The sequence below is a fragment of the Dipodomys ordii genome, unplaced genomic scaffold (genome assembly GCF_000151885.1).
Source record: "Dipodomys ordii isolate 6190 unplaced genomic scaffold, Dord_2.0 Scaffold25, whole genome shotgun sequence".
Lineage (NCBI taxonomy): Eukaryota > Metazoa > Chordata > Mammalia > Rodentia > Heteromyidae > Dipodomys > Dipodomys ordii.
Genome location: NW_012267241.1, coordinates 9,327,245 through 9,352,020, shown reverse-complemented (window position 1 = coordinate 9,352,020; position 24,776 = coordinate 9,327,245). Strand labels below are relative to the sequence as shown.

Genomic DNA, 24,776 nt, shown 5'->3' with positions numbered 1-24,776 from the left:
ATTCTTATCAAATACCAAAATAGAGCAAATTTTCAATTGTCTCAAAACTATTTTAAGTTTTTTTGGTGTTTGAATAAGGCTCCAAATGAGCCCTACAAATTCTCTCCAGTAGAACATTATTGTAAATTGCAATAATTATTTCATACATTTATAAGAGAGTACCTTCTGCTATCTCTCAAGGTATATGCCTCATTTAATGACATGATCAAGTTCTATACTCCATTCGTTTCTTTCCTTATACTTTATTTTTTACCAAGTTCAATAAACACTCCCAACTCCCAGATATACACACTTGCAAATAGCATCAAATGTTTGTTATCTCTTCCTAAGTTATGGATTAAGATGAGATTTCTCATTGAAAATACAGTTAGCCTTCTATCAAGTGCCAAATCAATTATAAAATACATGTAAAGTCTGAATGGATGCTTGGAGACTAGCCAGTGGATCTTCCTCACCCACCAGGACTGTTCTCCAACATTAGTTCCGAAATATGCCAAGATTTCGCTCCTCTTTTACAATGGAGACACACATCAGATATTAAGAAAGATTGGATCTCAGTGTAGTCTCAAGAAAAGTATGTGATTTCTCATATCTAGCTATTTTTAACTTTTAAGGCCAAGTTTATCCTTTGGATCCTATCAGTCAACTCCAGAACTGGTCAGGTACCAGAGGGACCAATCATTAGACATACCACAATGAGCAGAGTCATGCAAGCTATAGAAGGGTCTTTTTAGTCAGAGGAAGAGAAGGGAGAAAGCCAATTGTTAGAAAACCATTTAGGAGGTGGAGCATAATGGGAGGTCTTTAGGTCTTGAGACATGTACTCAAAAGGAAATGAGCCAGTCTCTCTGACTTCCTGTTTTTTGGTAGGATGGTTCCTCTCATATTTGTTTCTTCTACAATGTTGCATAGCGAACAGTCTCTTAACTAGAGCTGAGTTAATGCTAGCATGTTGCTCTTAAATCTGTGATCTAAATAAAACTTTGATCTAAACTGTTTATAAAGTTAGCCAGACTCAGGCTTAATTATAGTAACAATAAATGAACAAAACACAGACATATACAGACACACAAATACACACATCATGTATTTAGCTTAAGCTAGCCTCAGACTTAGTATATAGCCTAGACTAATCTTGAACCTGAGATCTTACTGCCTCAACTTTTGAGTGCTAGGATCACAGATGTATACCATCACATGTGGCTTCATATATTTTGATGAAGATACAACTACGTATGTGTTGATCAAAACTCACTGTACCATACTGAATTTAATGACTTCTTACTAAATTATAAATAATACCTTAATAAAGAGGATTATTAAAACAAACCCCAGAAAATCTCGTTGGTATAGAACACCCCCTCCTCCTCTCCCCTCACAGGTGATTCTTATGTACAATCAGAGGCAGAACTTCGAAGCGCCAGGTGAAAGCATGGTCAGCAATGGCTGTTTCCCCAGGGCAGATTAGCTGCACATTCCCAAACTGAGAGGACTCATTACTGGAAACAGTCACTCACAGCTTGGAGCTTGGTTTGGCTCACATAGCCTTCTGGAAGATGGGGTGAGAAATGACTTGGTCTTTAGAACTTAAGGCTCTCCAGCAAAATGAGGGCCACAAACAAAACATGGCAGGGAAACAGGAAAGAAGGAAGCAAAGTGTCTAGGAACTTGACTATGCCTGCGGCAGCCAGTGGCTCTCACACTCCCGTGGGTGCCATGGTCACACAAGGGTCTATCAGATGCAGATTTCTGGGCCTTTCTCCCCAAGTTGGTCAGCTCTCAGATGTGGCCCAGGAATTTGCATTTTAGCAGCAGGTCCCAGATGACTCTTGACTTGCTCATGGAACATACACCCAGAAACTGAGGCAGGAGTGACAGCCCACAGTCTTCCTTAGGGTATGCCCACTAGACCACCAGATTCTGAAAAGGCAAGTCTAAGGCACCATCCAGCATCCAGGTTGGATGAAAATGCCCATCTGGGGGTCCTATGGGAAGCAAGGAGACCTACCCCAAGTTCTCTCTTCTGAGACTTCTGATTTCATTGGAAGAGTGAACCTCACAGAATCACTTCTTAAGTGCAATTCTTGACCCATCCCAAACCACCCACTGCATTAGCCGCTCAATTGGGCAAGGCCCCCAACCTGTCACAACTCTGATGCTAAAGCCCAGTCAAATGTTTTGATGGCTGTGGCTTAGAAAAGTTCCCCTCCTCCCCAGCTGTAACCTCAGGTGCTTTGTCAAGGAAAAGGAGGAAGCTACACAGTACTCTTCCTACTGTAAGGGGCCCTGCAGTTGCTGAACCTGGAGGAAGAAAATTAGGCTCTGAGTCACTGCCACTGGCTGGAAGGCTTTTCTCCTAGGGTTTTTCTTTCTTCCAAGGCTAGGAAAGTTGGAGGCCAGGGCTACTCCCAGAAAGGGTATCTGCACAATTAATACTCCCTAAAAGAAACAGCAGCTGGCCCATAAGCTGGTCCTAAGGTTCCTAGTATTCTCATTCAAGAATAGTAGGACTCAGTGAGGATAGGGTCATCTTCACAATCCTTTTCCTGATGCAAAGAATTGCTTCTTTTCCCAGTAAGATGGGGAAGCAAAGCTTTTTGGAATAGGCTGGAGCCAAAGGGCAGTACCCTGAACCACGACAGAGTCCTTCTTGGATAGGGAGTGTTAAGGTTTCTCACACTTCCAGACCCTTAGACAATGCTGGGGTCGGGGTGAACCTCTCGAGACCCAATTTTGGGATTTTTCTGAGCATTCTGAAGAGTATATGTAGAAGCTAGAGCCTACAAAGATGCTAGAACCTATGTAGACTGCTATGTAGATGCTACAGTATAGGGCTTCAGGCCCTAGCAACTACATATACTCTTCAACATGATCTAAAAGAGAGTCATTGGAATCAGAAATAACCCAGAACTACCGTGGACTCACTGCAGTCTTTAAATGTTGGACAACACTTTACAACTTGGTAACAAAATTTGGGGACTAACTAGGTCTAAATTTAAAGCATAATTATGCTGTATTTTCTTGTCAAACAATTTTACTTAAGGCAACAACTGAAGTATAATTTAATTCAACAGGAAATATCACACTTGGACAGAAAACATAGGGGGGGAAAAAAACCCAAACTCCTAAACTAAAAACCAAACATTCTTCCCAAGGCACAGAACTGACATTTTCAGATTGACGGCAGAAAGAGTTTGTTTCCATGAGACAAAATGACGAGTCCAAAGTCTGTCATGGCAAGAGTTTCCGCTTCACAAACATTTCTTCCATTTCCCAGGCTCAGGGAACGATGCTGGTGGCTTTCCTCAGGGCCAGGTAGCCTGTGATGACATCAGAGGGCAGCCTCCGGATATAGGAAAACTCTTCAATGGAGCTGAAGCGCAGCTTGCTCTGGGGGTCTGTGTAGTTGGCCTGGGTGAGAAGCAGGAACAAGAAGGGCATGTTGGTCATGTTTTAATCTTTTCTCTATTTTACACCAAATGCAATAGATCTTCCTCATGTTTTACTGTCACCGAGAACACTAAGTTGCTCACTTTGGCAAGGGCTCATTAATCTTCCCAGACTTGAGAAATAATTCAGAGCACAGAGTAAAGAAGAGTAATCACTACAGCAGGGTTTAGCATCTACCTATACTCTTCATGTCAGTGGCTCCAAGGTATAATTAACACATCCAACCGACACTGAATTCATGACCGTTCCTCCTTGCCTTCAAATTCTTGCCTCCTTCAATCAGAAGCCCTAGGTTTGTGTTCCTCAAGGCAGGAGTTGCCCAGATGCATGCTGGGCCATGGCTGTCTTTTTTGTACCAAGTACCTCCATGTCCTTCTCTCCGGATCTGCCTTTACCACTACCTCTTCCATATCGTGCTCCCCAGAGCTGTACTGACTCCCCACACCCACCCTGCCACAGGAAGGGACCACACCCTGCAACTGTAGCCAGGATCACCTTTGTAACCTGCGACTCTGATCGTGTCATTCTGTATATAGCATAAAACCTCTCAAGATGGCTCCTCACTGTTCCTGGGACAAACGCCCAAATCCTCAGTGTGGCTCCTCAGGCCCTGGGTCTCTTCCATCCTTAGCCACATGTCCCATGCTCTGGTTCCAATCACCCAAGTCTTTATGCAACTCTTTCCAGCCATGTCTCCTCCTCCTCTCCCTAGCGGGAGTCCCAGCCCCGAATGGCTTACTGTACTTAGTAATCACCTGCTCACCCTTGAGGACTTGGCTCCACAGCCCCCACCCTCAGGGAAGCATATTCTTTGCCCTCCAAAATCAGGACCAAAGTGCCTGCCTGCGCAATTCTTAGTTCTGTGGTTCTCGGCCTGATACTCTGATTAAGGCATATGATGGCTATGAGATGCCATGAAGGAGGAATGCACTGGTTTAATCATCACTGTGGACAAGCTCCATCTCGTGCAGTGTGGAACACACAAAGGGCCTTCCATCAGGGTCCATACAACAAATAAGGAATGAATGCACAAATGAATAGATGATCCAAACCACTGCAGGAAAGAGAACTTGCATCTTCGACAATCTTTGGTTCCTGTTTTTTCCGTGTAGAGAAAATAATTCACCTCAAAGTAGTATACACTTCAAAATAGGTGGCTTCTATAGATTTTGAAAAAGAAAATGTACATGAATAATTTTAAGCGCTTAAAAAAAAGATGAAAGATGCCATTAAAAGTCTAGACAGATAATGTCCCATTACTCAAGCATGGACTGTCTGCTCCACTGTTGTCATCTGTGTGTGGACTTAGACGCTCAGTAATTCTGTGGTTTGGTACAGGAGAAGGTTCGGAAAAAGGCTATGAGCCAAAGGGAACTGAGTCATGGATTTCTCATGCTCTGAAGTCTCAATCGTGCCACTGGGGATCGTACTCAATTATTTAGCTGTTACGTGTCAGGAGAATGGAGATTTATTCCTCAAAAGCTAAGATTAATTAGAGCTCTGTACAAAGTATAGCTTTGATCCTTTGGCTTGATCTAGATATTTCCTTTAATAACAGTAATATAGGGGAAGGCTTCAATTTAAAAAAAAAGAACAATGACAAGTCTCTTTTGCGGGCTCAGGGCCTTGAGGCAGCTAGGTGAAAGAGCTGGCAGGGGAGGCTGCAAACATGTGCATCCAGCTTGGATCATCATCCGGTCTCAATCTGGCTTGATCTGTGGCTGCTTCACTCCTACCACCAACTGTGCTGAGCCAGCCAGTGTACTCTAGACCTCAGGGCCAAAAAGGCTGCTGAATAAACAATGTGGAAGGGAGATCCTATAGCACCAACAAGAAGGTCACCAACAAAATCTGGGGCAGATTAACTTGATCCAAGAGCCAGCACCCAACAATTCTGAACAGAAGGGACGATGATGACACATGACGTCCCAAAGCTGAATGAATCAAGGCAGGGCTTCCTTTCTAGTCTCCCCTCCTCTGGGTTCTAGCCTTGCACTGAGCTGAAGCAAACAGAGGCATTCAGCAATGTTGGGTTCCTACAGCAGAGTGACAGGCAGTATTCATGGCTCCCTAGACTCACCTAGAGCCACAATGCTTCCCATCACCTTGTCACTAATCACAGATGTGATCGCGTATGCCTTCCCAAGCCCAGGGAAACAGATACATGCATGGCTGGTGGAGGACAGGGGAGTCAGTGTAATGTGAGCCCAGCTGTTGTAATGTTGTGACTTTAGATTACACAAGTAACAGACTGAACTGTGTTCTCCTATTAAAAAAAATTAAACATTATGAATAAGACTAAAGTACCCCTTTACCACGATTTTCTGCTAACACATAAACATCCCAGAGAAATTATGAAATGTTGGGAAAGGGGCTGTCTTTTTTCTTTTTGGTACTGGCACTGAGCTTGAACTCAGGGCTTCACACTTGGATTTTTTGCTCAAAGGTAGTACCCTACCACTTCAGCTATACCTCTGCTTCTGGCTTTTGGTTACTTACTTGGAAATAAGTGTCTCATGGATTTGTCTGCCCAGACTGGCTTTAAAGCATTTCAACCTCCTGCCTAGCTAGGATTCTAGGCGTGAGACACTAGTGCCCAGCTTTACACAATGTTTTCGTTGAGTGAATGTGATGATGTTTATGTAATAGCAGACTGTTTACACAGCTCTGAATCCTGCAGTTGATACTATATCTTAGAAAATTGGCCATGCTGTTGTTACATGAGCGTGCAGCTCACAGAACAGTATGAAACTGTCCCCAGTGACAGGCATTTACGTCTTCCAACAGCCTTCCAAAAGCATTTCTGCATGATTCTCCTTGTACATCCTACTTGTCCAGGGAGCTGCCAGCAAGCAAACTACCAGGTCATTGGCTTTTGCTTTGACACAAGATATAGAGCCAAATTGTCCTTTGAGAAAGCAGTTTCAGTACTCATTCTCACCTCAAAAAAGCAAGGTATGAGTGCATCCATTTCCTTATGCTGGGGCTGTTTCTTCCCTGTGTGACAAGTCTAACTGCATTCTCATTGAGGCTGAATGCCTACTTACTACCATCTGTCTTTCCTCTCTTGTAATTGTCTATTTATATCCTCCTTGCTAGTTCTTCTGTGGGATTGTCCTTCAATAATTTGGTAGAGTTCTTTGTAAACTTTTTGTTGTTGTTATTGTTGCCAGCCCTGGGGTTTGAACTCAGGGCCTGGATGCTGTCCTTGGCTTCTTTGGCTCAAGGCTGGCATTCTAACACTTAAGCCACAGCACCACATCCAGCTTTTTCTGAGTAGTTTATCAGAGGTAAGAGTCTCATGGACTTTCCTGCGTAGGCTGGCTTGGAACTGCAGTCCTTAGATCACAGATTCCTAAGTAGTTAGAATTATAGGAATGAGCCACCAACACCTGGCTCTATGTAAATTCTTAAAGGCATTGGGGCATAAGGTTCAAGGTAATGCCTATCATGGCAAGCCCTCTGGCCATAGAAACCTAGAATAACGTTTTTCAAAATGGTTCTCATGCTTCCTAATGGGTGAAAACCATTGGATTAGCAGGAGCTGCTTTCAACGGTGAGGAGAGAGCTGATGTTGCAGGTGACCAGACTTCAAGTCTGGCCATAATCACAGTTTCCCACAAACTCAAAACTGGCACAAGCAGAAATGTTCACTTGGGCCATAAGAAAATACTAGTTCCCCTGGTATAAACAACCATTCAAATGGGTCAAATACATGCAAATATTTTCAGCAATAGACAGGAGTAGTACAAGACTACATGGCTAAGAAAACAGAGCTCACAAGACCGCTTCAAAGCTCGTCATCCCAACACTGTCAGATTGGGGACCAAGTTTATAAAATATAAACCACATCTACAGGATGTAGCTGGATTAATACAGATAAAAGTAGACTTTAGAACAATGAAAATGATCTGGAGTGAAGAGGGGGAAGTTCTTCTTTTTTCAGTACAGGGATTCAACCCAAGGCCTCCAACTGAATCCTGCTGCTGATCCTTTGGTTTTTGAGACAAGTTTTTGAACAGATTGCTTCTACATCCTGAATAACTGGAATTACAAAAGTACAACATCACAACAAGCTTTCTTTGTATGATGTACATAATTAGTTTAATCAGTTTATTACAGAAGCTATAGCCAGATGTTTCCATTCATAGGCAAAACATTTAAATGATGTACATATGAGTTTAAAAAGTGACATGCTGTCGGGTGTGCTAGTGGCTTGTGCCTGTAATCCTAGCTATTCAGGAGGCTGAGATATGAGGAACCTAATTTGAAATCTCTCCAATAAACTACTCAGAAAAAGCTCAACGTGGCATTGTGGCTCAAGTGGTAGAGCACTATCCTTGAACAATAGAAGCTCTCAGGAACAGTAGTAACCAGGCCCTGAGTTTAAGCTCCAGGACTGGCACACACAAAAAAGTTACATGCGTCTTTACTTCTGTAGCTTAGAGAAAATGCCCATCTTCCATATTTATAAGAGATTTTTTTTTTAAAGGCTCAAGAGCTGGGAATGTGACTTAGTGGTAGAGTGCTTGCCTTGCATGCATGAAGTCCTGGGTTCAATTCCTCTTTACCACATAAATAGGAAATGCCAGAAGTGCTGCTGTGGCTCAAGTGATATAGCGCTAGCCTTGAGCAAGAGAAGCTCAGGGACAGTGCTCAGGCCCTGAGTTCAAGCTCCAGGGCTGGCAAAAGTAATAATAATAAAAGGCAAACTAAAAATTAAACCTTTACAAATCTCACACTTGGTCTACATTCTGCACATAAGAAACTGGGCTCTCTTTGGTACCTGGCTTCGGCAATTTGCCCATCTCATTCTTCCAGCTCTGCTGGTGGTTCCCAAGCTATGTACCCGCAAAGCACTTGAGCGGTGACTCTATTGGGAACAGGGAAGAGAACAGAAGAGCCATATAGGTGGTAAGGCGGAGGTTTCCAGCCTTTTTAGGTTTGGGTATTCTGTAAAGTCACTTCATCTGGAAAAGGGGTTCTGATGTTTAAAAATGACTCTGAAAGCCACTGCCTTTATCACAGTGCCTGTATGGAGAGGCTTAATTTTCTTTTCTAAGATGACAGAGATCCAACCCCAGGCCTCCAGCATATTAGGCAGGTGCTCTCTTACTGATCTACATTCACAACACTAAATATTTCTTTCAAGTTCAACCGATTATCTAAATGTAGTATTTTAAAATTTCTGGATAAAAAAAAGTTATTTCTCTTGTGTGGTGTCACATAGTTACAGGCAGAGGAAAGGGAAGGGCCACTATGTCTCCTGCTTTCTGAAAGCAATCCTCCTCCCAGTCTGCTCCCTGGACACTGCAGATTGCAGCAGAAACAGTGTGCACAAAGCCATCACCTATGCACAGTGCCCAGGCTCCGGGCAGGACCATCAGTGGCTGACAGTAAACACTATTTGGATAGGCATTACTGTGAAATTTTCAATCTAACATTAGAATACAGAGAGATACAATCATACTCACAAGAAGACCCGAAACATCAGAATACTTCTTGGCTGGTTTAAAGGATGGAGGAGCATCAATACTAAAGTCTAGAAGAAAAAAAAAAAGAAGATGAAGAAGAAAAAAAAGGTAACTGGTTTTAAGACTGTCTAGCTCTTTCTTTTCTTCTTTCTCTAAAACAACAGTTGATAATATTCTTGAATGGTTCCTTTGTGAATAGTTATCACAGAATTCATAAGGGAGGAGTATTAGCAATGGTGCTATGTGTCATAGACCAAGGGCAGGCTCTGCTATAGCCCTACCCCATCACCAGGGAACTGCTAGGCTCCTGTAACCACAAACCATGCTTACAGTCTCAGGCTATGTGGGCTGATGGTGGGGAAACGCCATACAACCCACCAACTGGATCTGGCTTGCTGTACGTCCACACCCAGGTAACTGACTAGTGTACTTGTCACTGAGTCACCCTCAGGAAAGAAGCACAGCAGGGTTGGGAGGCAGAATGCTCTTTGAGCCTGTAGTTTCCAATGAAGTTGCACAGAACGTGTAACAGGGTTTTGCACAGATTTGTACCTACTGCAGCAGAAAGCATTTACTCTGAAAGAGCTGGCCTTTAAGCCGCTTGTTGGAAATCCTTCTAAGTCTGGCTCTCTATCTGAGCTACCTTGTTCTTGGAAATAAATTTTAAGAGTAGACTTTTGAAAAAGAAGTTTGTCTAATAGAAACATCAATATTATCCTATTAGGAACTATTTCCCTAAACCAAAATGTTAACAACAAACTACAAACCACATACTTATGACAACACAAACAATCAGACTCAATACAGAGGATGGTTAAGAGGAAATATGTACCTAATTTCCCAGGATTTTATGGCACTATAAAATTCTTAAGCTAGAAACAATTTCCTACAAATACCATGAACACAATCAAACAGCGTGGGTTTGTTCTCAGAAAGTTATAAACCCAGGGAAGGCTCTGGACAGCTCACAGTTAGGATCGTTCAGTTGCCACGGCAATGCCCTTTCAGCAGCGAGAATCTGTTTCAGGTTCTTCCAGGTTCTGTTCTTCTTGCCAGCTACCGCGCCACCATGGCCAGAGTGCTCAAATTAAAAGCATGGATTAGAAGGAAGAAGAAAAAAAAAATCAATGGAGGCTACCACTTGAAAACCTGACATTTATGCTTAATGATGACTGGTATGTACCTTGCATTCTATCAGCAATGGTTTGTACTGCTGGGGTCACTTAAAAAAGTATTTCACAGTATACTTTAATCTTTGTTTAAAAAACAAACAACAAAACCCTGGCTTTCACACTGTTGAAACCCATGAGTTAGAAATGAAAAGCTACTTCTTTACATACACAGACCCTTTATTGGGTTGAGCGTAGAACTCACCCATGACTTACAAAATTAAATTTACCCTCACAACTGCATCTCTCAAGTCCCTTGTGGGGAAGTTTCTCTGCCTAGTAAATTACTAGTGATCCTGGAAAACTTGAGTAAGCCTCAATCCTGGCAGACCTTCTGGACAGCTTAATTGTGTGTGTGTGTCCTGTGAAGATTACAAAATAAAATGGAAAAGACTTCCGACATATTTACAGACACTGGTAACATTTTCTTCCCCAAATGCATTCACACACACACACACACAAAATAAACTTCTAAAGGTACAATCTGAGTCACTGTAACTTATTCTAATCTTCCAGTGATAAGAAGAGTACCCTTTTTGTACGTTACAGTACCACAGCTTTATTTAAAGAAATGAGTGAGGAACACTTTCAAGCCTCCTCTAATACATGTGTTAAGATCAACAAAAAGGAACAGGAAGAATCATCATGGGAATGGCCTGCCTTTTAGTAAATGCTACAAGACACACCAAAGTCCTTGGGGTCTGGCACACAGGGAGATCAACAGGAGGGGCCTTCTGCTCCTTCTTCCCTTCATAGCCCATGGAAAGAAGGTGGCAGCCCAGGTTAAAAGAAGAGGTCTCCAGAGCCACCTCAGCGCAGGAATAGCCTGACAAAAGGCCAAGTGTGGTTGTCTGGTTTATTTATTTATATATTTCAAAACACTTTAGATGCTTACCACAAAGTTGGGATCCTTAAATGGCAAAGGTTTGGCAGCTTTTTCCACAGGTCCTGTACTAAACTCTGAGGTCACCATTTTATTTTCAGTCATGGCTTCCATGCTGACACCCTTTCAACAGAGTAAGAATAGCATGAGGTCAGTTTCTCCTACTGGGATCTCCCCCCTTCTGCTGCCTAAAACACGGGCATGGAAAGGGAAACAGGGTGCCCAGAGTGCCAGGAGGTGGCCTGTCCCACACATAGGGAGCATCTGTATGTATGCAGAGGCTGCAGGAGAGACAGACAGAAGCCCCAGCTGCCATATTTCCTGATCCCCTTTGTGCTAGGCTCAGGGATGGGTAACCTACCAAGCTGGCCCATTTCATTCCAACAACTGCTACAAAAGACATACTATCCATTATTCCCATTTTACAGAAAGGAAAACTGAGGATTGCAGGGGGTGGGGGCCGGGGAGGGAAGGCAGGCAGGTTCAAGGCCATATAGTACTGGACCTGACTGGACCCGAGGTCAGGCCAAATCTAAAACTTCTATAATCTCCATGACACCACTTAGTCCCTACTCCTGCTGATCTTGGCAACTGTGACTTGAAGTTTTTTTTTGTTTTTTTTGGGGTCATGGGGCTTGAACTCTGGGCCTGGCACTGTCCCTCAGCTCTTCAACTCAAGGCGAGCACTCTACCGCTTGAGCCACAGCACCACTTCCAGTTTTCTAGTGGTTTATTGGAGATAAGAGTCTCATAGACTTTCCTGGCCAGGCTGGCTTTGAACCGTGATCCTCAGATCTGAGCCTCCTGAGTAGCTAGGATTACAGGCATGAGCCACCAGCTCCTGGCTGTGACTTGAAGCTTTAAAACAAAAAGGTCTGGTCCTTACGGGTCTAGTCAGTCAGCAAGCCCAGGCTAGAGCTGGTACAGGTGTAGGTATGAGTAGGGGCAACACAGGACAAGGGCACTGTGAGGAAGGAAAACAGAGAGGAAGCTGGACAGCCATGGGTCAGCTGACTGAAGCCAGAAAGTGCCTTGACAAGCAAGCTAATATGCTTTAAAGAAAAACAAAACAAAAACCCTTTAAGCTAACCATCACAAAGAAAAAAACAAGTCAAAGTAAGAACTAATTTGTGACTTGTAATGCGATTCCAATTTTCCCACACTACAATAAGCTTTTTTAAAACTTGAGATACAATTTGCAGACAGTGAAAGACACAGACCTTAGGTGTATAAGTTTGTTGAATTTCTCGAATGTTCATACTAGCATTAACCAAATCTCTGTTAAGACACAATACTGCTACTATCCCAGAAAGTTTTCTTCTTCTTTCCTGGACAATGCCTTCCAGGCCAAAAGGCAATCACTGCTCTAATTCTTACCATTGTACTTTCAAGCCATTCTACAACTTCACAAACATGGAATGGACAGCATGTATTCTTGCCTCTGCCTTCTTTAGCCCAGCCAAAAATTTGGTCTTGGTTGGTTGGTTGGATCCATTTCATTTTGTGTTTTGTTTGTTAAATGTTTATTGTAAAGGTGATCTGTTTTGGGGTTTGAACTAGGAGAAATACTCTACTATTCAAGACAATTTTTTTTAGTCCTTTTGCTTTATTTCTTTTGTAGAATAGAGTTAGTTTTTAACTTTGTTGGTTGGATCCATTTCATCTTGTGTTTTGTTTGTTAAATGTTTATTGTAAAGGTGATCTGTTCTGGGGTTTGAACTCAGGAGAAATACTCTATTATTCAAGATAATTTTTTTTTAGTCTTTTTGCTTTATTTCTTTTGTAGAATAGAGTTAGTTTTTAACTTTGGCTGGAGGCTGGCTTTAGATTATGATCCTCCATCTCTGCCTTCCACATTACTGAGATTACAGGCACCACATCACTATACCTGGTTTGTTTTATTTTTGAAGTCCAGGGGCTTTTATTTCTTATTCATAATATTTTATTATTTATATATATTCCATTTTATATTATTATTCATAATATTTTATTAGTTTATATTAGTTATACAAAGAAGTTTCATCGTGTATTTCCATAAATACATACAATGTACCCAATCAAATTCACTTTCCAGCACTGTGCTTTCACATTCTTCCTCTACTTCTTAGCCAATTTCAGCAGGTTTCATTGTTCTAGTCTCATATCTGTGTCTAAACAACTTTGACCATATTCATCCCCAGATCCCCTGTCCTTTTGCCCTTCCTCTTCCTACTAGTATCCACCTCCAAACAGAAGCTATTTAGCATTCCCATCGTTCCTTGTTAAGCAGTAGATTTCATACAACTGAAAAAAGAAGGATACTTGTCATTCATTTTTGTCGTTATTGTTGGTAGTAGTTGTAGGGCTTACACTCAGGGCCTGGGCGCTGTCCTTGAGCTTTTTTACTCAAGGCTAGCACCGTGAGTCATAACTTCACTTCCAGTTTTTGGGTGGTTAATTGGAGATGAGCCTCACAAGGACTTTTCTGCCCCAGCTGGCTTCGAACTGAACCACGATCCTCGATCTCAGCCTCCTATAAGTAGCTAGGATTATAGGTGTGAGCCACTGGCACTTGGCAATACTTGTCATTCTTGGTTTGTCTTGGGTTTTTTTGTTGTTGTTTTTGTTTTGTTTTGAAGTGGAATCCCATTAGCTTTCTGCCCAGGCTAGCCCCAAGTCAAAAATCTTCCTATCTATGTTGTGAATAGCTAGGATCACAGACATGAGCCTGAGTTAGCATGAAGTTTTTGAGAATGTCTATGTTGCTGCATGGATCAGTAGTTTGTTGTTGGTATTTTCCTACTTCTCAGCAGACTAGGATTCAATATATAGATGTGTTAAAAATCTGTTTATCCATTTTCCTGTTGGTGAACATTTGGTTTATTTTCAGTGTTATAAATAAAGCTGCCGGAAAATGTTCTCATTTCTCTTGGGTAAATACCCAACAGTGGAGTGGTTGTGTTATTGGATAAGTTCATTTTTATAAGAAAGTTTGTATACATACACACACCACACACACACAAGAAAAAGAAGGGGGGAACTCAAGGACGATTCACACTATCATAGGTAAAAACCTTTGGCTGTAGATATACCCTGAAATTGATCTTTTAAGAGGTGTTAGAAGAAAAGCCATTCCCAGAGAGACAGACAGACAGACAGAGACAGAGACAGACAGAGAGACAGACAGACACAGACAGAGCCAGAGACAGAGACTATGACTACTAATACTGGTTCCGTCTGGAAGAAGATGCTGAAGAAACAAAGAGGAGATTCTGAAGAGAAAGGAAGAAATTCTAGTCCCAAGGTTTCTGACAGTGACAGTGATGACAGAATCATCCAAAGCTTGCCCATTCCCCAGGGCCCATCCTCTAGGAATGCCTGCTTTTCCTCCCACTCCAGAAATCTCCAGATTGCTTCTCACCTTGTTTATTCTTCTCCTTGGATTCTAGAGGGAAACTCAAGGGTACATTGGGCCAGTGAAAGGGAAAGAATTCAGGGGATTTTTTTTTTTTACAAAGGCTTTTTGACCCAAAGTCCCAAGGTCACTGGGAGAAAAAGCCAGCGAAGCTTCACTGGGATCCAGGCAACTGAAGCTTTTTTTCTACCCCAGAAACCACTATGAAAAGTAGTTAAGACATCAGACCACTCTTAGACAATCTAGAAGTTCTCAAAGCAGAAAGGGCACACCATCAGACAAGCTCAGACAAGCACAGCTGCCAACTTGGAGAGGTGAGGTGACATGAAGAAAGACTAGAAGTCATTTGTTCCAGCAAGCTAGAGAGGCATGGGAGAAGGAATGAAAATGATCTGCTGAAGCACGATGTTTTCAAATCAGGTAAAGCCTGCTCTAGGCTCCCTCTCTCCTCTGCTCCTCCAACCTCTGCTTTTCTCTTTCCAGCAGGCCAGTTAAGCTAAAGAAGAAGCAGAGAAAGAAAGCCACCTTACTATGAACCGAGTCACACCAAGCCAGAGGGTTCCTGCCTCTCTAGGAGGCCAGAGCTAGCTTCCCGCTGTCTTCCCTCTTCAGACCTATTTCCACCCCTATGTCAGCTCACTTTCATCCTCTGTCTCACCTTCAGCTAAGCTGAGACCTAAGCGTCTACTAAGAGCAGGGTGGGAGGAAGAAATCTTTAATCACAAGGAAGGTCAAGTCTATGACACTCTGATGCCATCAAATAAAATTTAAGATGATGTCGAGTTTCAATATTACAAATTCAACATTACAATATTACAAAATTATTAAGAATTTTTTTAGGCTATTCAAATAAAGGGAGCCAAAGAAATTCCCAGTCCTTAAGTATTGTCCCCTACTTGCAGCACTAAAAGTATTGACTGAAATCCTAGGAAAAAGAAACCCAGCTTGCCCCTAACATAGGAGTTAGCACAGCCTACCATCTTGGCTCAGCTCTTTCCAACTGTACAGCCCAGATAAAATGGCTCTCTGTCTCTCCACAAAGCAGCCTGCACAACTCCAAGTCCGACTTTAAGAAAATTTGGCCCTTCTGTCTGTGGTTACAAAGAAAGAAGACAATTAATTGTCTTTTGTCTCGTCACTGAAAAATCAAATACCAGCTACATCTATCTCATAGTTTTCTAGACTTTAAAGATGGTTGATTCTAGGCTAAAACTACAAGAGACTGTAGGATTAGTTAAAACAGAAAAAATATGACATGCAACGTAAACATTCTATGAAGTCAGTTAACTAAACAGCACAATTTCTTAGAACAGAATGAAGTCAATTAGACATAACAATCTATTAGACTTTTCAAAGTCTAATTGAGAAGATTGTCAACACAGGGAAACGGTCATAAGTAATGCCAAATGAAAATAATACACAACATTATATGCTGAGTACAAAATGAAAAACTACATCCACTCACAGAAAGAATAACATGATTGAAGATGGTCATAATTTTTGAAGCTAAGGATAGAATGATTTGCGAGGAGGAAGTGGGGGGGAACCTAGGGCTGTATCCCTCAGATTTTCACCCAAGGCTACACTCTGCCCCTTGAGCCACAACTCCATTTCTGGCTTTTCTGTGGTTAATTGAACATAAAAGTCTCAGGGATTTTCCTGCCACAGATAGCTTTGAACCCTGATCCTCCTCAGCTCTCATCCTCTTGAGTAGCTCAATTACAGGCATGAGCCACTGGTGTCTGGCTTGATTGGATTTTTTTAAAATATGAATAAACAAAATTAGTCCAGTATTCTCTGTCTGCTTCCAACTACAGAAAATTATATCACCACTTCTATTCTCCTGGGCATCCCTTATTCTAAAGAAACAACTAATACCTCTCAATTTCAGACTCTTTAACTGTTTATTAACCTCAATTCTGAAGTCTATTAAGTAAAAATCAGTTTAGAGAACAATCAGGTTTCTTAGTTAGTCTTAATTAGATGAGGCATTTGGAGGGCCTTATATGTACTACACGTCCCCAGTAAAATCTCCCCAAAAGCATTCTTCTGTACTCCAAAAGCTATATATGGATCTGATTATTAAAAAAAAAACACAAATCACATCTTCTAAAGTAGTGCGTGACATAGGAAAGATAGTTAAGAAAAAAAAGAAAAGTATTTGGAGCCAGGAGACTCACACCTGTAATCCTAGCTACTCAGAGGCTGAGATCTAAGGATCATGGTTTGAAGCCAGCCCCAGCAGGAAAGTCTGTGAGAATCTTATTTCTAATTAATCACCAAAAGCCAGAAGTGGAGCTGTGGCTCAAACAGCAGATCACTATCCCTGAGCAAATTATCTGAGACAGTGCCTAGGCCCTGAGTTCAAGATCCAGGACCAGAAAAAAAAAAAAGAATTGATTTGAACTTTGACTTGTTTATTGTATGATCTGGGCTGCTTATCTTCTCTATGGCTCTTTTTGTTGTTATTATGAAGGTGATATACAGATGGGTTACAATTACATATGTCAGGTCAAGAGTGCATACAAAATATGTGGCCCATTTCCATCTCTCTCTCCCAGTTTTTCCCTTCCATCCCACCTACAAGTTTTACAGTTCATTTTCAATATAGTGTCCAGTGAGTCTTTTTTTAATCTGTAAAATGAGAGTAACAACTCACAATGAGGTGTTTTAAGAATTGAAGGAATGCTAGTTAGAAAGTATAACAACAGTGCCTTGCACTCACTAAAGTCTCAATAAGTATTAATTACTATCATTTGCCATTATTTCTTTCACTTTCTCCAATCCACCAAACTCACATTAATCCTTTCTGAAGTATCATAAGCAAAATGCCTGGAAATCTGCACTTCCGTAACACTACAATAACTATATGAATTTTTCTGAAAATATAAATCTAAACACAGAAATGTAGAGCCAAGACAATTTTTAGAACTTAGCAAGTATAAACAATAATAGTTTCTGCTAAACTAAAATTCATCTTTTGGGGGAAAGATAGACACTGGGATTTGAACCTAGGCCCTCAGGCGCTTTTACCACTAAGCCACACATCCACCCCTCACTACTGCTCTTTATTTTTGAAATAAGGAGCAGGTACCTGCCACACATGCACACAGCTTTTCACTGAGAAGGAGTCTGATGGAATTTTTTTCTCCCCAGACAGGCCCTGAACCTCAATCTCAACAATCTCAGCTTCCCGTATAGTTAGGATTACAGGTGTGAGCCACCAGTACCACCAGCTTCTAAAAAACCATCCAGATGAAATTAGACAAAACTATTTCTGTACTAATAAACCATTCAACACCTTTCTTAGGAATGATGCAAAATGTTTTGCTCACAGAAAACCTAACCCTAAACCTAACACTAATGCTAACACTCACCCTCACCTTAACCCTAATCCTAACCCTAACCTTCAGCCTAACCCTAACCCTCACCCTCACCGTAACCCTAACCCTCATCCTAACCCTCACCCTTAACCTAACCCTAACATTAAACCTTACCCTAACACTAACCCTAATCCTCACCCTCACCCTAGCCCTCAACCTAACCCTAATCGTAACCCTAATCCTCATCCTAACCCTCACCCTAACCCTAACCCTCAACCTAACCCTAACCATCAGGCTCACCGTGACCCTAACTCCATCCCTCATCCTAACCCTAATTTTAACTGAACCGTAACTCTCAAGCTAAGACTAACCCTAACCCTCAACCTAAAGCTAACCCTCACCCAAAACAAAACAAAAAAAAAAAGCAAAAAAAAATGTTTTGCTCAGAATAATTTTCAAACAAAATTCAACCAAAACCAGAAGTCCTGAGGACTTCGAAGTATTTAAATCTTGTGAAAGTTTTATATACTTCATTCTTGTTTATATACTTTATAAATTATTTGCTTTATATCCTTTAGATACTTCTTTATGTACTTCATTCTTTTAAAAAATACCTGCTATTATTGACATAAGAAAATTTCAGTTCTGAGAGATTTGTAAAATTCCTTCTAACTCAAGTAATACAATCACATCGATAAAACTACTCACTTCCCAGCAGATACAGCCTTGGGCAACCAGAGTTAATCTTATATATCCACAGCTCTGAACCTGGTACAACTTCTATATTGAAACTCATTGCCCCTTCAAGTCAACCTCAAGTCCCCCTGCCTCCACCTCTCTCTCCTATGCTATTATTACCAGCATAGAGTCCTCACCTTCTTTTGTCAGGTGTGATAAGACACCAAGGTGAGAGAATGTTGATAGTACATTCAAAAATGATCCTATCTTCCTGGCCTTTCCTTCCAGTGACAGGTAGAATCGTTAGCTTGTTCTCTCACCAGGTACACACAACTCAGCAGTTACTCACACAAACATTAACTTAGATACTGCTGTACCCAGATGTGATTAAGATCTCAACTCTGCTGACTTTAAACAAAGGTGATTATCCAAGTAACCCAAGCAGTAAGCACATAAATCCTTTAACTCTAAATCCTGAGATTCAGAGATGAGAGAAGCAGGAGATAATGCAAAACTTAAGAAGGATTGGGCAAAAAGGCAAAGATTCTCTGTAACTGGTTGGAGATGGAGGAGGGCATCTAACAAGGCATGGATGGGGGCAATAGCTGACTGCCAGCAAGGAAATAGGGACTTCCAGTCCTACCACTCCAAAAGAACCAAGTGCTGAATAAGCCCAAGTACAATCACTCCTCCTGAAGCCTTTAGACAAAAGCTTAGCATAGGAAATATTTTGATTTTGGCCTAGGTACAGAGCACAGAACCAACCTAGCCATCTGATTTACAGATATGTGTTTCAATAACCATTTGATCTAAGGAATTATGAGCTAATAAACTGTTATTTAAGCCACTAAATCTGTGGTAATTTTGAGTAGCAACAATGGATAGTAATTACAATGTATATCTGTCCATCTCTCTTCGAGCTTATACAGACAAGCTACAACTTTGGAATGTCTTAAGCATACTGTGGACACATAACAGAAATACACAACTGCAATGCCTTGCCGATTGAACTGAACTGAAACAGAACAGGAAGAATGAGCAAGGGACAGAGATGAGGGTCTCCTCAGGAAAATCCCAGGCAGTACTCACAGGAGTACTGTGTTATGGCTACATGTGTTACGGATTAAAGAACTAAGATGGATGGATGTATTACAGCAGGATAAAAATCTAAAACATGTTGCACAGTTATTATATCTTTTTAGATACCATCTGGGAAGAGGAAAACCAAGACAAAAGAATTCATTGTACAAGCAAATGTCCTGCTCTTTGCAGCCTCTTGTGTGGCTGCAGTTGAAATGGAGAGGGTCCTCAGAGAACATCTAGGCAGCCCTTCTCCTCAGTGACAGTCCTGAGGCCAACAAGTTGAAATTTCTACCACATTGGGTTATGGAAATTTCCAGCTTCCTGAAGTCATCTGGCCACGCTCTGAAGCTTACTATGGTGGGATGTGATCAATGCTACTTTTTAAGTCAAAACAAGCATTCTTCCCCAAATATACTGACCACATCCCTTGGTGTTGGCGTATATGAATATTAAAAACACATCATGGACATACAAGGAGAAAGTATTCACTACACACACACACACACACAACAAAGGACTCCAAGAAGAGTATGTGTGGGAAATGTGAAGTCCTAAGTCCAATCTTCAATTCAGCAATATTGGGATAGTCAATATCACATGAAAGGCAGTTGGAAGCCATCAGAAACACATAAACTGTAACAGTTAGTTGTAGTACCTGCTCAACAGAATGACGGAAGTTTTAAAGGACTCACAATTGTTGATGATATAAAACTGTACTTCTCATAATTTGCTGGTAAGAATACAGACTTGCACAACTACTTTGGGAAATAACCATTTGACAGGTTCTTAGTTAATGTGTCCACCCTCTAACGCAGAAATTCCACTACTCAAGTAAAATGACAACACAAAAAGACTTGCATAAGAGTACCCAGAGCAGTTCACACATAAAAGCCAAACACTGTACATGACTCAAATGTCCATCGGTTCTTAACTTTATACAACCTATCAGATGTATTCAATGAGTGACTCTTTTTGTTTTAGCCTTCTGTGTTAGGCTTAATCTTGTAATTCTATCCCTCTGAATGCTGAAGCAGAAAGATTGCAAAACCAGCCTGGGCTACAAAGAGACTCTTTGAAAAACAAAAGCCAGGCACCAGTAGTTCAAATCTGTAATCCTAGCTACTCAGGAGGCTGGGATCCAGAGAACTGCACTTCAAGACGACCTGGACAGAAAAATCCATGAGCCTTTTCTAAAGTCCTTCTCCAAAATAACTTAGCAAAAGTCCAAGCTACGGGGCTGGGAAGGTGGCTCAGTGGCTGTGAAGGTGGCTCAGTGGTAGAGCACTTGCCTTGCATGTCTGAGGCCCTGGGTTCGATTTCTCAGGACCACATAAGCAAAAAGAAAAAAGCCAGAAGTGGCACTATGGCTCAAGTGGTAGAGCGCTAGCCTTGAGCTAAAGAGCTGAAGGACAGCGCCCAGGCTCAGAGTTCAGGCCCCACAACCGGACCCAAAAAAAAAAGTCCAAGCTACAAGTATGGCTCAAGTAGTATAAAGCACCAGCTGAGCAAGCAAGTTGAGTAAGCTCAAGTCCCTGAATTCAAACCCTGGCATTAAAAAAAGAGAAAGCAAAGGAAGGGATAGCATTGTCTAAAAAAAAGGAAATGTTCTCAACACCTGACTTATGAAATGGTAACCCCTACTAAACAACACCTTAATAATAACAATAAGATGAGAAACACAACATTATTTTGCTAAAGAAACCCACACATGGTTCTGATGATTCCACTCATATTATGTTTGAAAACAAATCTACTTTACAGTAAAATGGCAGAATAGTGACGACCTCTGGCTGGAAGGGAAGAGACTAGAGACAGGAAAGGGTCACTAGAGAATTTTCTGGGGCTCTGAGACACAATTCAACCTTATGGGTTGTATAAATTACAGGCAAGGCATGGAGTCTCATGCCTAATAATCACAGCTACGGAGAGGGCAGAGGTGAGGGGAATCAAGCTGAGGCAGTAAGTTGGCAAGACCCTGTCTTAGTCAATAAGCCAGGTGTGTTGGCTCATGGCTGTCACTCCAGCTTTGCCTGAGACTGCAGAGGACTGAAGTCCTTAGTTGGCGCTAGGCAAAAATCGCAGAACGTAATGCCTAAAAAGCAAAAGGTAAGAAAAAAATTTCCAGGCAGTCTGACGTATGCACATAAAGTACTAACGTGCGAAAAGGGTGGGGGAACCCTACCAGTTACTGATGGTAGAAGCGAGTTACCACCTAGGTAAAAACTGCTCTGGAAGCCTGGCGCCCAGTGGCTCACACCTGTAATTCTAGCTACCCAGGAGGCCGAGATGGGAAGATCGCGGTTCCAAACCAGCACAGGCAAAAACAAAACAAAAAGTCCATGACACTCATCTCTTAAACGACTCAGAAAAAAGCGGGAAGTGGCACTGTGGCTCAAGTTGAGGGTAGACCCCTAGCCTTGAGCCCAAAGAGGCTCAGGGACAGCGCGCCCAGGCCTTGAGTTCAAGTCCCAGGACTGGCAAAAATAAATAAGTACAAATAAAAAAGAAAGTAAGCCACGGTGTTAAGGAGCATTAACTCTGCCTCTTCACTCTGCTTGCAAAAAGAGAAAAAAAAGGCAGTGGGGAGAGAGAAGCTAGCTACTAGTTAAATCAAACAAGGCACTGGGCTGAAACTTCTCTGGTAAAGTTGCAGAGCCCAGATCGCAGTCGTTCCATTTCACTCCTGCAGCTAAGACACACCAAACCCAAGTTAGGGTGGAAACACGGGGAGTGGAATTTTCTTTTCCCCCTGAGGATGACCGAACCTATCCGTCTCCATAGCTTTACAGCTCGGACTCTCGGATGGATCCGGGGAGACTCGAGGACTTCTTTCGGCATGACAGAAGTCATGCCTCGCTTTAAATGCTACCTGCCTGGGAAAGGCCGGTTCTTCTACCAATCAAGAATAACCTCCCACCTCGCCTTCCCGCACCAACGAAACGCGCGAGTCTCTTTAACCCAAACCCACTCGTCCAAACACCGGGGACCAAGGGTACCCCCCCCCCAACCGGCCCGGCCCCGCGCCTGCGCAGCGGCTCCGCCCCACCCCCGCGCGCATTTCTCCCCCCCCCCCCGCGCATGCGCCCTTCGCCCCGGCGGCCCCGCGCACTCTTGCAAGCTAGGAGGGCGGAAGTGTACCTGTGCAAAGCCGGAGGCGGATAACTTCTTCTTCTTGCTGGCGCCGTAGCCCCCTGCGCTGCTGCCGTTGTGGGAAGGGCTCCCTGGCCTCTTTTTGCTGTTCCGGGCTACCGCCAGGGTGGAAGTAGCGGCCACGATTGGAATTTGAGCCGCCATCCTCCCCTGAATCTCCCTCCCCTCCCCCTCCCCGTCCGTGACGGGGCCCGGGAGCTTCCGGCTCGCGGTGACTTCCGTCTCGGGGCTTGAAAACCCGGCCTGGAGTCACGACACTGGAGGAACTCTCGCGCTTTCTCCCTCTCGGTTCCGTCTGCCAGGCGGAGCTCGGAGCCGGGCGGTGCGCCTGGGCCGGAAGGTGTCGGCGGGGCGGCGCCCGGCTTCTTCGCTGGGTCTGAGCCTGGGCCTCGGGGCGAGCGCCCGGGAGCCCCCAGTGAACATCTCCCGGTACATTTACAAAATGGTAATAGTCGTGTTGTCCTTCCTCACGGGACGGCAAAAGGCAGGTCATTTTCGACGTCTGAGAGTCTAAAGGTAATTCCTTACTAGTGACTAGACGCATCACCGGGCTGTATCTCCGTGGTCGCTGCCAAGAGGCCATAAGGGCAGGATGTCTGTCAGCCTCATGGGACCAGAGACCCCTGGAGCACTTCCACGCCTCCCTTCGCCTCTCTAGATGGATGCAGACAAGTCAGAAGTTCACACGAAGATTTCAAAGAGGTCACAGATCTGCTAAAGAGCTATTTATGACATTCCGGGGTGTCCCACCCCTGTTCTTCACCATATGCTACTCTAAAATCTTTATGACCTAGACTCAATAGCTTATAATTGAGTAATTAATGCCTTTTTGTCCTTCATACAATGTAATCTCTGAGGGAAGGCCGGTTATGTCTTGTTCATTCAATTGTGTCCCTACTCATAATACTTTGCAAGTCCCTGACACATTATAAATATGTTTTAGTGAAGTAAATAATGAGTGGACTTCCTGTAGTGACTCAAATGATATGATATTTAAAGAAACATGCTCTAGAAAGTTAGGGAAAACAGCAGTATTGTTACTGACATCTTGTCTGCTTTGGAGAAAGAAAATAACCTACCAGTGTTAAAATGTTCCAGATCTCTAACTCTCACTCAAAACTACTTCTTTGCTTATTCTTTATCTGGTCACCCAAGCAAATCTCTGGTACCCTACTTCTTAATTTCCAGTCACTTCCTCAGTTCACATCTTGTCTTCACTGCTCCTATCCTTTCTTCTACAGCCTCCAGATGCAAGTTTAGGCCTTCATTTCCTAATCCATCCCTTATTCCAAGCCATGTCTGCCACTGGCTGCCAGAATAAGCTTTCTAAAACACAGATCCAACTGTCCCAATTACTTTCTTATATTCTCTCAAAGCCCTTTTATCTTTGGGATAAAAGCCAAATCACTTTTTAAATTGTCCTATCAGCTCCATAATAACCAGGCCATGTTCTCTTTTATCATTCCCAGCACTCTAGTCATTTCTTTGTGCCCCAGCCAGAAACTAACTCTTACTTGCTTATTTTCTTAACTCCTTTATAATTTTGTCTCCATTGTTTTCTCTCCTAGGAATGTGTGGCTTCTTACCTGGTTACCATTCATTTTGCCTCAGTTCAAATTCTACTTTCAATGAGAAGCTTCCTGCTGTCTGATGTGTCTTTAAAAGTACTGAGCATAGAGGCTGTTTGTAATATTTAATGAATTCAAATATCAGCTTCCTACTTTTAGGGAATCAGATACATCTGTACACCATGATTTGGCTTCCCATTACTAAATTCAGTCTTGATCTTGTCTGACTCCTTTCTTTTGATTCTTCTCTTGATATCAGAAACACCATTTTTTTGTTTTCCTCCTTCAAAATTCTACCTCTAGTCGTCTATTTGACAGTCATCTTCTTTTACTAAATGGTTTCCAATGCTACTACTACATATTTGTTTAAATATTTATTGTATAGTCATACTGTTCTAAAGATACATACTTAAAAATTTCCAAGTCCACATTTGGAATCAGGTTATTTCCACGCAGTCATATGTACCAAAGTTGTTTGATGTTTGAGGCCCTCTAATCTTCCCACTCTATACTGTCCTCAAGCATTCCAGCAATTCTTGAGGACTGAGTTACCATCTAAAGGGAAACTACTCTTGGGTTTGCAGTTCTTAGCTGGTTCATTCTC

The 24,776-nt window shown here is 42.4% G+C and overlaps 1 protein-coding gene across 1 annotated transcript; it reads right to left on the bottom strand.

Moving 5' to 3' along the window:
• Positions 1 to 2,990: 2,990 nt before the first annotated feature.
• Positions 2,991 to 22,834, bottom strand: Ino80c (INO80 complex subunit C). Its single transcript, XM_013014898.1, has 5 exons — positions 22,593 to 22,834; positions 10,989 to 11,099; positions 9,894 to 10,005; positions 8,925 to 8,992; positions 2,991 to 3,411 (listed from the first exon to the last, which is right to left on the bottom strand). Exons 1-5 carry the CDS (start codon positions 22,746 to 22,748, stop codon positions 3,280 to 3,282), a joined length of 579 nt encoding a protein of 192 aa, XP_012870352.1. The 5' UTR covers positions 22,749 to 22,834; the 3' UTR covers positions 2,991 to 3,279.
• Between the last annotated feature and the right edge of the window lie 1,942 nt (positions 22,835 to 24,776).